The sequence below is a fragment of the Oenanthe melanoleuca genome, chromosome 2 (assembly GCF_029582105.1).
Source record: "Oenanthe melanoleuca isolate GR-GAL-2019-014 chromosome 2, OMel1.0, whole genome shotgun sequence".
In the NCBI taxonomy this organism is placed as follows: domain Eukaryota; kingdom Metazoa; phylum Chordata; class Aves; order Passeriformes; family Muscicapidae; genus Oenanthe; species Oenanthe melanoleuca.
In genome coordinates this window covers 125,229,177-125,242,455 of record NC_079335.1, presented here as the reverse complement: position 1 = coordinate 125,242,455, position 13,279 = coordinate 125,229,177, and the positions used below count along the sequence as shown (strand labels likewise).

At 38.3% G+C, this 13,279-nt stretch overlaps 1 protein-coding gene across 1 annotated transcript in view; it reads left to right on the top strand.

Moving 5' to 3' along the window:
- Positions 1–13,279, top strand: part of LOC130249123 (probable acyl-CoA dehydrogenase 6) — a 75,653-nt gene that overhangs the window by 7,438 nt on the left and 54,936 nt on the right. The window contains exon 2 of the mRNA XM_056483587.1: positions 4,343–4,463. Within this exon, the coding sequence (XP_056339562.1) occupies positions 4,343–4,463 (121 nt within the window). The remainder of the gene's footprint in view (positions 1–4,342; positions 4,464–13,279) is intronic.

The window sequence follows — 13,279 nt, the reverse complement described above, 5'->3', positions numbered from 1 at the left end:
TTAAATTGGGCTTTTTCAGTTCCACCCCATATCACCATGGAAAACCTTCCTCAGGCCCTGCTAGAGCAGCTGAGAAGGCTGCAAGTGTGGCCAGTCAGGAGCTCACCAGTGGGGTTCTGGCTGCCTTGCACCCCTGGGATGGATTTTGGTGTCCTGGGTTGGTAGCACCCACATGTGGCCCATGGGTTTGCCCACTCAGCTTTGCCTTGCATCTTTCTGAAGTACCTTGACCTCAACACAGTGTTGCTACAATGCTGAGTTGTCTCATCATGCAGGCATTGCTGCTTGTGGTTTTGATTGAAACCAAAGGACAAATCTTGTTTTGAAGGCTGTTAATTATTTGCTTGATTTATTGCTGGTATGGAAACCAAAGGAATCTCTGGTCTGTTATCTCCTGTTCAAGTCATTGGTGTGCTAATGTCTAGGTATAACCACACAAGAACTGTCATTAGTGGTTTGTTGTTTATTTATTTGCATTTTACATTAAAGACCCTATTAACTGTGTCATCTTTGGTTATTATATTAATAGAGCTAAGTTCAGTTGGTTTATAACTTGATTTAAAGGGAAAAAATGCTGCTCCTAACATAAAAGGAACAGATATTTCACAAAATCATAGAATCATGGAATGGTTTGTGTTGGATAGAACCTTAAAGATCTTCTGTTTCCAGCCCCCCTGCCATGGGCAGTGACACTGGTCACTACATCAGGTTGCTCAAGACCCCTTTTAACCTGACCTTGAACACTTCCAGGGACAAGGCATCCACAACTTCTCTGGACAACCTGTTCCAGTGTTTTACCACCCTCTGAGCAAAGAATTTTTTCCTAACATCTAATCTAATCTAATCCTGGCCCCATAGACTCCATTTAATCTTCTTAATACAAAATAAATTTTCTTAGATATTTTTTCCTGCTTCTCTAGTAAATTAGTCTAATCTCAGCTGAGGTATAACTCACAGGAAGCTTTAGTAAAAAATTTGTGTAATTTTTTAAGAATTCAATTTATTGTTTCAAAAGTCATCATCTTACTAATAGTGTGCTCAAACTGTGTGCTGTACAGTCTGATGGGGGTACTTAGAAGAGGTATTGTGTGTAGAACTGGTATGATCTTTAATTTCTGAATTTCATGATAGAAAAACATACTGGTGAATAATGATAACTAATCTTTAATTGCTGTAAAGGACATCTGTACATACTCTTAGTACCCAAATTAATTCAAGTGCAGTTTCTACTGGTGTAGGATGCATTTATTTTAGAATGCAGAATTAAATGGCAATTGCCAATGTTTTTGGGTTGTTGCTAGTATAATATCAACACAAAATACTGAGCATCTGCATCATATATTTTTGTTACTTTTCTCTTTTAAATAGTGTACTGAGTTTCAGTGGATAATAGTCAAAAACTACGACAGTGGCTTGAGGGGATATTTTCATTGCTCTTTTCTGAAGAGAAATTAAAATTACCTATTTCTAAAAAAATCTGAATTTATGTGTCTGTCCCCTCTCCAACCCTGCCATGGCATTTCCCCAGTGCTGGGCAGGAAGCTACAGGTGCTGTTTTCACAAAACTTTGTCAAGACAGTTTCTAATGAAAACACTTATTTTTCTTACCATCATTCAACATGAGGTGGATTTGTTGGCTTGATCCATTTCCGACTGGGCAGGTATCCAGAGTGTTTTTAATAATTCACAACTGATAACAGCCCTGAGGCCATTTTTTGGAGGCTCCCCAGGGAGCAGCCTGAGCTCATGCTGGGATGCAGGCTAAACCAAGGCTGCCTCCGGAGCCTGGTCCTTTGGGTTTGCATCTTTGTTCAGACAAAGCAGCCTGAGAAAAACACAGGTTCTCATACATGAGACTTACTGTGCCCTTGCTGTCAGGAAAATAGCAGGTTTTGTTATGGCTTACTGGTACTTCAGCAGGTGGGAAAGTTATCCTTAATCAACTCTACATCCCAAATGCCACTGGGATTTGGCAAGCTAGATCAGGTGGAAAGATTTCTTTTGTGGCTGGGAATATCTGTCAGATGGCATCTGTGTGTGCAGTGTGAAATATTTCCACTGCAGAAGTTTTAGGTCTTGTTATAGTTGGTATCCTAGTGATGGAAGTCTAAATGCTGGCACCTATGATTTCCATGTTTCTCATGATAAAGCATATATAAATAAGCAGAGCAGCTGCCTGCACACTGCTGGAAGCTGTCTTCTGTATAATTGCCAAATGCTGCATGGGTACCTTAGGTTTAAATTAAGATGCCTACATAATTTGTGTCTGTAGTTCAAGTGTCAGATATTTTTCTGGGGGCACAAATGTGAGGAAATTGCTAAAGCCAAGGGAAGGGACAAATAAGAGGGTTAAGCACAAAGCTTTATTTGATCTGTCTTCTGCAAATGTTTTAAGCAAATGTTAAATTTTGTGATCATTCAGTCTCTGCTGGCTTGACCCATTTCAAATACCTCTCCTTGTTTCAGTCAGCTCTTCTAGGAAGGGATGACAACACCCAGCAATCAGTGCTGAAGCAGCAGCCAGTTGAGCAGCACTGCAGTTCTCCATCAGTTTGGATTATGTTTGTATGTGGTAGTACAAGGGAAGGTGTCCCCCCAATCTCCTTATGATTATAAAATAATGTGTGATTTTTTGCAGCAATTTTTGACTGAAGCATAAAAGCTTTTGACAGGATTTATTTAAATCTTTGCAAAAATGCAGTGGATAAGCCAATATCTAAGAAGAAACTGTGGTTATCAGTATATGTACTGTGATTTTTTTTTTTTTTTAAAGCCATACACAATTTATGATTTGTGCAGTGAGGTTCTCTTTAGGGATTTTATTGTTGTGTCATGCAAAGAAGATCTTGTTTTATTCAATGTGGCCAACCTCACTCATCTGGTAATAAGTCAGTTCTGTTAAGAAATTTGAGTTTCGCTCAAAGGCATTGCAGAAATCATGGCTTAGTCATTCAGAATCTGCTCAGCTTCAGAGGTAGCTTTGCATCAGGCTACAAAACACTTGGCCCACAGCAGACAAAACTCTATGTTAGTATATTCACCACATGTTTTTGCCAAGATCCATCAAAACACTGGAATAACATTTTGTATGCTCTGTCAGGTATTCCCCTTGGTGTATCCAGTGGGCATTACCAGATGCTGTTACAGCCAAAAAGGTTTCACCACCTTCAACACTGAGAGTCAGCATCCTAGGATGGGAGCATATGGGATATGGCAATACAGAAGACAAATGAGAGCTCTCCTAGATAGGGTTCTGCCAAGTATCTTTTTTACTGTTGATCATTAGGCCTGTGTTAATCAATATAACAGAAGGAGAGAGATAATAATTACTGAATTAACTGAACATTCAGTATATGAATTTCTCAGAATTTGGGGAGAGAAGTGAAAAACTGGATTTTCTGTTACCAGCATTCAAGTATGCTTATTTCTGTGGCCAACTGGAAGGCAGAAAGCAGCCATATATGGGCTGAAATTCTCCAAAGAATGTGCAATAAATAGATAGTTTGGAAGAAGGTTCTGCAGGGTCTTAAAAGCACAGCAGTCTAGGAGGGAGAGGATTCTATTTCCAGCTCAAGAAATAGTTAGCACCACGGGACTTGTTTATTTAGTGGGGAAAGAAGACTAAGAGGAGTAAGTTCTTGACATAACAAATTCTCTCTTCATGAAACAGCGTAGTAGTGAAATCATGGTCACAGGTTAATGGCATTACCTTTCTATTGGCAACTGGTGTTTGTTTTGGTAGGTTTGGTGTTAGTTTTGGTAGGGTTTAGTTTGGGGGGAGGATTCTGATACTTTTCCAGTACAGGTTCTGTCAGACTTGTGGGGAAGTCTAAATACAGACTGGACATAAGTGTCCCAAACAGCACCGACTTCCTTGGGAATATTTCAGGCAAGGGGAGAGGAAATGAATCTCTTCTGCTTGACTTTCTTGGTGCTGTGTGTGGTCATCAAGAACAGATCAACCCTTTTTGCCAAGAAGGATAATCCAGATTTCCCTTCCTGTCACTTTCTAGAAACTGTACCCAAAAAGGTAACAAATAATGGGGGAAACAGCCCTTTTCATAGACCTTGGAGAGTCTTAAATTGGCCATGATGGCCTGTTCTAGCAGTAATTGCTAAAATAATCATTTACATTTGACTCATTACATTTGTTGTAATAGTTGTGGGTGAGTTGAGAATAAGGTTATCCAACTGGAAGTAAAAAATTAGTGGGCTTTCAATTTTTTTCCCTGTATATTGTTTTTTCTTTTTGAATTGCAGTTTTTAGGTGAAAGTAGTCAAAAGTTTTTGTGTAGGATGCCTGTTGTGTTTTTAACTTGAACAATTTGTTTTCCAAATCTAGATCATTGACAAGGAGATTAATCCCTTTGTGGACAAGTGGGAAGAAGAAGGACAGTTCCCAGCACATAAAGTGTTTAAAATCCTGGGACAGGCTGGATTCCTTGGTGTGGATAAGCCAACAGGTAGGTGAATGTATGACTCCTACTGATAGTGACAGGCTCAATACATTAATTTGCTTTTGCCCCAGGTCTAAGCATGGGTTAGAATTCAGTGCAAAGTTTACTTATATTCCTCAGTCACATACATGCTGGTTACCAACCCTGCAAATACACAGAACAACATTGTTGAGTACTTAAGTTGATATTCTTCTAAACACAAATATTAAAACCTCTATGACTGTTATTTTAAAATTAGGGAAATGGACATCACTTCCATTTTCAACATAAAATCTGTATAATAAGTTTTCGTCTGGGTCCAGATACATATGAAGTAATCCAGATCTTCATTAAAGAAACCACAATTTGAAGGCATTGGAAGTCTTTTAAGATTTGGTTTATTATAATTCCTGAACATGCAACCTCTCCATCATTTCAAAGGCTGAGGGTAGTGTGGCCTTTAGGCCATTATCCCCTAGATTTTCTTTAAAATGTGCTATTCCAGCCCATGGAAGCCTAAACAGGACAGGAAGCTGGTCACACAGAGAGCAAATTTTTGTGTATATGTTTATATATGTAGGTGACACAAAAAGTCCAGAGGAATAAGAAGTATTTCTGCTCTTCAGCTAAGACACATATTCTGCTGTTTTTATTTATATGTGATATACTTGTTTTCTTTTCAAATGCTACTGTTACATGTTCAATTCAGAATTCTTGGTGATTTTTTTACCCCCATTTTCCTACATTCAGAGCAGACTGAAGTGACAGCATTTGAACAGTTAACTGCAGGTAATTTTCTATATGAAGCAGCTCACAAAACTTAGCTATGGCACACCACATTGTGATGTTGCTAAGGCACAGGGTTCTGTGCAGCAAATTATGTCTTTTTATCACTTAATTTCAGAGGAGATATTCCCTGTTGAAATGAACTGATATTCTTATATTACAATGTGGAAGGCTGTCCCACAGCTGCTCAGCTGTTAGATCTCAGAGGGCTCTTGGGCTGTGATTGTCTGACAAATCCAATTAAGTCTGAGCTGGTATTTCTTTACAGAAATGCTGGCAGTTCAAGATTATGCTTAAGATCTATTTAAAGGACAAATAGGATTACTAGGGGAGAGAGAAGACCACTTCTACTTTCTTCTGTACTTGTTTGGTAGGCAGATTTGAATTGCATCTCAGTGGGGCTCCTTTGCATTGCTGGTTTTCATGTTGGTTGTAGCAATGGTGCATTGTGTGCCTGACAGATTTCATTCTCCCCTCTTATATTCATCTCAGGCATGAGATGCATGATATGCAGAGGCTTCAGCTGGGGTAAGGAACCTCAATGCTGAAGGTGCTGCATATAAAACATTACAGAGGTGGGAACCTTGTATAATGCTCACAAAATAGCTGGACAAGAAATAACTGGAGTGAAATCTAGGGAAGAGGGGACTCGTGGAGGTAAAGGTGGCACAGAAGGTTACATCTGTCATACTCATGTTTAAGACAATTTTAACTTTGGCTTTGTTGTTTGTATCGAGCTGTTAATGTAATTTATTTGACCTCTGCAGCTACATTTTATACAAGGTGTAAAAAAATTGACAAAATCCTCAGCAATACATGATCACTCTCAGTTCAGTACTGCTGAGCACAGAAAGTGCACCAGCTCCTTGGAAGATGCTGTCATTGCAGAATTAAGCTGTGCAACAGAGTGTCACCAGATCCAGCTTTGCTCTGTAATGGTGTGATGCCACCAGGCACATCCTGAAAGTCCTGAAACTTTCTCCTGATGGTAAGTCAAAGTAAGGTGTGTAACAGCACAGCCTCACCTGCACAACTCTGGCAAAGCCTGGAACTCTTTATCTTCTACACTTCTACAAAGTGCTTAGGCTTGCTGTATGATTAGTGTATACTGTAAAATAAAATTAAAGATCCACCTTTTGTACTCTGGCCAGCCACTTCTATTATTTATTTGCTGTTTGCAGAGGAAGAGAAGTCTTATGAGATTTGAAGAGGCCAAAAGCAGCCAGGAGCTTTGGAGGGGTGTTGCAGGAGGTCTGAAGAAGGGAGGTTAAATTGATTTGAGGAGAGCAATTGCAATGCAGAGCACTTGTGAGTTAACAGTCTACCCTACTTTCTCTTCCACAAACCAAAATTATCATGTTGTATTTCTTCAAATTCAGATGTCAAGACATTATCTTTAAAGAGCAATGACTTCTTTAAAGTTAATTCACTTTAGTAATAGTTGCAATTTTGAAATACAAGTTTTATTGAATTTGTTTTCCAAGATCATTCTGTCAAGTATGGAGGGTTTTTTTTCCCCAGAAATAATTTTGAAGTTTTCTGATTGGGCAGAAATGGGTCACAAACTTGTTTTGCTTGGATAGAAGGAAACATCTGTTGGATTTCAGATTTGTTGAAAGTGGGCTTTTTCCTGTGTAGGCACCATTCCCTTTATGAACAATGAGCTGCTTAATGGGAGTCAGGTTTTTTAAAAGAACGTGCCTTACATGTGTCCCTTATCACTGGAAACTTTCTCTGTGGAGAACTGATCTGGGGCACTATTTGTGTTTCAAAGCTCCCTCAATCCCCACTGTATGCAGTTGTGAGCTGCAAACTTGACAAAGCTTTTCCTGTATATTTTTTCTCAGTTGTTTACACAGTAGTTGGTTCTAGTGAATATTGGCTGTAGTTCAGGATGTTCACTGGAGGTCATGTAAACACTGTGGGCAAAGCTCAGACATGTAGCCATAATTAGAGAATTGTTAAGATCATCAGTAGATTTAACTTACTGTCTGCTCAGTTCTATACCACAGAAAGAGTCTTCTCTTTGAACCATTTCTCTGCTCTGGTATTCTTTACATGACTCAAAAAAGTGCATATGTTAGTTTTCCTTAGGAAAAAGTTTGTGTTTTGTTTCATTGCAGGATTCTTCCTACTAGTAAAATACATGGTGAAATATAAACATAATTTATGCATAAAAAAGTGTCTTTTTGCTCTATGCAAAATGTGTTTTACAGAATTATTCAGGATTCACAAGAAACAAACAACATCCCTATATACTTAATATTCTTCATTTACATTTACTGTGTATTTCTCCATAAACTATAAAATTTTGAGTTATTGAGCTACTTCCAGTCCCAAAACTAAGGGCAGAAAATATTAGGGCAGGCAGCAGAAATATTTAACCAGCCTTGGTAGTTTGCCATTGTCTGTTTTGCTAAGGGAAGTGGACAAGACATATTCTTTGAACAGTTTTATGGGCAGATTAGATAGATACTGGATTAAAAACTGGAAGTATCTATGTGGTTATTTGTGATTTTATGGTTTATGAATCAAAGCCCTGGCTGTTGCTAAATTTTAGGATGTGTTGCCAAAAATGCAGGCTCAAAATGTGCTGTGTGCCTGCGTATGCCAATGCAGATGATTAAAAGTTTTATCAGCTGATGTAAAAGCACAGGAATCCTGGAAAGGATGGGAGGGAAAGGTTTGTGGAGGGCAGTGTCTTCCCTCCTGCATATTCACGTGGCATCACTGTGGAACATGAGTGATAAGGATGCCTGCTCTGGGTGTTTCATTAGTGTTTACACTGGCAGTACTGTAGGAATTTTTAGTGGAATGTGTTAGCATCTAGAAATAATTATGACAAGTTTGTCCAAATAGTAACCTTCATTTATTACTGTCAGAAGCTTAGCAGTGAACTTAGAAGATATGTTCTTATATATTTCAGGAAATTTAGGTAACTGTGGTATGATTTGCACATGGGTGGGAAAGTGTAGTTCTACAGTGTCTGACCCCTTCCCCTACTGCTGGGACAAATGCCAGATTTGGGACTGGAGAAAGTGATAATCAGTACCTTATTGTCACTTCAGACAGAGAAGCATCTAATAAAACAAAAATAGTGTTCTAGGTGACTGAGTGCACTTCAATTGGAAAAATGATACAATAGGTTTTCTTCAGAAAGGCTGTTTATTACCAGTGTGTCTGTGTGGAATGGGGGAGGGAATATAGATCCATACTATCCTCTAAGTTTAATTCTTGTTTTCTTCACAAGTGTACATTTGTCTGGTAAAATGAGACCTTGTGAGAATTTGGGCATGGAGTGTCACTTGGGAAGACTGTCTGGGCTAATTTTTTTTCCACTTTCTATAATACTAAGCCTTGTTATTATATAGAATGAGCATAGAAGGACCTGAGAGGAGCAATAATTAGAAAGGGATTTAGTAGTTCAGGTGAGACAGGATTTGATGGTATCTAAGAAAGTAAATGGAAGATGGCCAGGTATTTCTGTGGATAGAACTAGGAGAGATATATTTGTCAGAAATTAATTAATTTGCCTCAAACCATTTCTGTATGGCAGTAGGACCAGCTGCAGTGCTTGTTCTTGGTTTAGTAGATATAAATACAGTCAGCTGAATTAACTGCTTGATCTTTTTCCCACTTACAAAAGAGTGCAATAATAATTCATAAAAACAGTTGCACTCTAAAGGTTTTCAAGAGAAGCCTTTGTCCATGTTTTCAGACACCAATGAACTGGTAAATCAGCACTCTGAAGTATTTACCAGCTGTAATTTATACCTGTTTTGCAATCAAGAAATAATTTTGATAGGCCTCCAAAGAACAGTAGACCAAATCAGTCACTGCTTTGTTTGAATCAATTTGATGACAAAATTTGTGATGTGTGGCAGGGTTTGGAGACATTGATCAGCTAAGTGTAAGAAATTTCTGGTGCTTATTGGACCTTCCATTTTGGTGGATTGGATTGAAATCTCAGGAAAGCAAGGTTTTGTATGTGTATATACACCTGAGTTCTGCGTATTGAGACTTTTTTTCACCTCCTCCACTGATTGTGAAATGCTGACCAAGTCCCCTCTACTATCTTGCAAGTGCATGATGAAATTCAGTTGAAAATGGTGAGGGGGGAGTTTCTTTGCTACATTTCACAGATCACCAAGTATTTCTGATCAGACAGGGAAATGAGCACTTGAGTTGCTCCTTGGCTTTTCCCTCAGCTGTGCACATGACTTGGGAAATGGTTGTGGATTTTTTTCATGGCTGGTTGGGAAATGCAGTGGGAATAGCTTGTTCAGCTATCAATAGCAGCCAGCAGAGAGCTGACTTACTGAAGGACACCCAGTCTTTGCAGAAGAGATAATCTTCTTTTAAATGTGTTGTTGATAGAGGGATCAGATTAGTTCCTGGGATTCTGCTTTTGTGCTTCAGATAAGGCAAATCCTCACACTTGTGGCTGGTAATGCAGAACACAGCAGTACTTCATGCAGTTCAGGTGTGCTAATAATATTATCTCAGGGGTCAGACTTAGGATTTTCTGAAATCTGGTATGTGTACAGGTAGTTACAGGTTATGTCAAAATTACATTGAGAAGGCAATTTAAAATGTCTCTTTCCTGGATAAAGTTAGAAGCATCAAACTGGGAGCAAATGCTCACAGCAAATGCTATGTATGTGCAATTAATGCTTGAGCTCTTGACACACATTTCTATCACAGCAGACCAGCCATGCAAAATTCACTTTTGTGTGTCACAGGCATTGCACAATGTGTCAGACCCACTTGGTGTCTTGAATCTGACTAGGAGCACTTAGAATCTGTTTGCAGGGATGAGAGTGTTACAAGCAGCTGTCACTATTCTGTCCCTCTTCTGCACCTCTTCTACTCTGGGTTGTGCAGCAGAGTCTGTCCTCTATTGTACTTGACTTCTCTCCAGTTTTGTAGGAAATTGTTTGGCTTGGGGGTTTTCAGAGATATATGTCTGCTAAGAATCTGATGTTCTTGATTTTATAATTGTGAATAAGAGAAGAATGCACACTAAAGAGAACAGTTGAATATATTAAAGAAATATGAAATAATATAACACCTGAAAAGAATATGGAGATTGAGATATTATCAAGTAAGACATACTGTTCAGGAAGTTTTTGTTAGAGGAGTCTTGCTTATTCTTTACTTCTGTAGATTAAATAGCTAGAGTGTCTCTTGACAAAGCCTGGCCAATGAATGAGCTTATACTAAAATTACCTGGGTAGTACAAATCTCTCTAATTTGCACATAACTGTCTTTTCCCAGTGCCAAGATTCTTGATGTCTGTCATATACATAAGTGGTGTAATTTAAAAGCTTTCTGAAAGTATAAATGCACCTCTTACACTTCCCTGTCAGTACTATAATTGTGGTGAGTTTGAGAAAATTATTTTTGTGAAGTGTAGGATTGATTCAGTTTCATCCACTCTCTTTGGCATTATGAACTGCTGGATGTGAAGGTTGATTTCTTCCATGGGGCTGAAATGGGGAAGAATATTGTTAAACAGTCACTTTGATGTTGACATGGAAAACCTCTGAAAAGCTGTTGACTTGTCAACACTTGCAGATCCCATTTTACAAATTTTGAACGACATCTGTCTTGAAGAGGGGATCTCAAAGATTACAGTAAAAGTTTGCTGTTCCCAGTTGTGTTTCTATTCCCAGCATTTGAGCATGATAAATTGGAGTCCAGGCTTGCAAGCCTAAACATGAGCCTAGCCAAATGAGAAGAAATTAAAGGAAAAAAAAAAGAAAAGAAATGCATTTAGTTTTGGTTCTCCTTCTAGCATTTCTAATCCCCAGTGACACACATGATGCAAAATCTTACACATCATTATTAATCTAATCCCTGAGGATCTTGCATAAGGCTTTAGTCCAGTGTCTGTAAGGAAGTTCAGAGGTCCCTATCACAAAAAAAAGTGCCTTTTTATAAAGGTGAAAATCAGGTCATGCACCTGCTCATGTCAGGAGATTTGCAGCTAGATGATCTTTATGGCGTTTTCCAGCCCAAACCATTCTGTAATTCTGTAGAAAGGAGGACAGACAAAGGCACAGAGACAGTATTTGTGAATCTGTGTGTGGCAGGCAGCTTGCTTACAGGATAAGTAGTGCACACAATACTCAGGAGCTGCACATGCTGCACTGTGACAAAAGGATGCCAGGGAAGGACAGTAACACAAGGAATTTAACTCCTCAATATTTATATAAGGCTAGGTCATTTATGGTTTTCTTATTTGATGGACTGGAACAAGTGAGTTTGTAGGCAGAGATGCAGAGAACTGAAATGTGTGATTTAATTATGCTGTATTGTGGGGAATAGGTGTCATCATTTCACAACAAACCTGAAAGTTACCTGTACCTGGTTATTCATCCTGACTCTTATGTTGATACTCTTTTTAGGTCTACTTGGAATTAATTTTTTGCTCTCATTTAATACTGATATGCACATCAGAGAGTGCATGGCATCTTTTACTAAGTGAACTAGGAAGTGAGAAAATTTGTTTTATTCCAAAATAATTCTAAAGTCTGTTAAACTGGGCTGAGAAGTATTTGGATCCTACACTCTGGTTTGTTGGGACAACCCTGTTGAACATCTTTTATAGGATTTGTCTAAATAATGCACTGTACTGTAGATTTGAGATACAAAAAATAAATCCATGTACCCTCCATTTCTTAGTTGTTTCTTAACTTTTTTTAAAAAAAAGTGAATTGTTTTTAAAGTGCTAATACATTGGAGACAGGAGGGAAAGATGCTTTAAAACTTCAAAACTTGTTGTTCAGTCTGAATGATCTGACCAGTGCAAGACAAGTGCCTGGTTCATTTGTGTGGAGGCAAATGGGTATGTGGGGCCATCATAACTTGAATTGCATTATTTACTGTGTGCTTTGCAACTCTGAGGGATATGCAAATTCCCAAAGTCCCTGAATCAGAGCCTCAGGTGCATGCAACCATTCTTTCCAGATGTAATATATACTCCATATGGAAAAATAATATTTTCTTCTGCTTATTACTTTGTAGTGATAAGCATGATTATATACATTGGAAATTTTTGCATATGTTGCATTAAAATTATATTATTCTATACATAATATACATATATGTGTGTATACATATATATATATGTATGTATATATATATGTGTGTATATATATAAAGAGAATGATTCTTTTATTATTTTCATTCTATTAAATCATAAAGTCTTAGAATACCTGTTGGAAGGGATCTCAAGGATCATCTGTTCCAGTCTTTCTTGGCAGTAACATGGGCTGGACAAGATAGCCCAGCACTCTGTCCATCTGAATCTTAAAAATGTCCAGCTCTGGGGAATTCACCACTTCTCTGGTGAGACTATTCTCCCAGCTGATTGTTCTCATGTGAAAACTTTTCCTGTTGTGTAAAATCAGGATCTCCCCAGGAGTTCATTGTACCCATTACCACTCGTCTCCTTCTCATGATTTCTTGTAAAAAGAGTTTTGCTTCTGCAGTGTGGTGCCAGTAAAGCTGGAGTAGCTGTTTTGGTTATTTTGCAGCTGACCTTGTAGACAGAAGCATTGGGAGGAGAGGTGTCTGAAGTTTATTGGGGCAGAGGTTGGGGACCTGGCACAGGATTTGGGAGGAAATGGGAAAGAAGCTGCAAGACAGGGTGAAGATTTGTTTAACATTTTATTCCAGGTGTGTTTGGTTTTGGGCTGTCCTTTCAAAGTCATGATCATCTGGAGGAAATACAGCTTCACCCTGTTTACAGAGGAAAAAAAATAGGAAAATTATGTCAGTTCAACAAAATGTGAAAAAGAAGTTGAAATACAACTTTATTTTTAAAAATTATTTTCCTTTCATGCACTCAAGAAACCCTTTAAATACCTTAATCTTGTAAGGTTTTTTCAGTAACATGAAGAGGTTGGAGCCTTTTTTGATTGCAGAGACTTGTGAAAATTGTCTGCTTAAATATTTGATGTGTGGACCAGCTGTGGGAGACAAAGTGCTAAGGAAAGTGTTCTTCAAATCACCAGAATTGTACATACACTGAAATTTAATTTAATATTTCT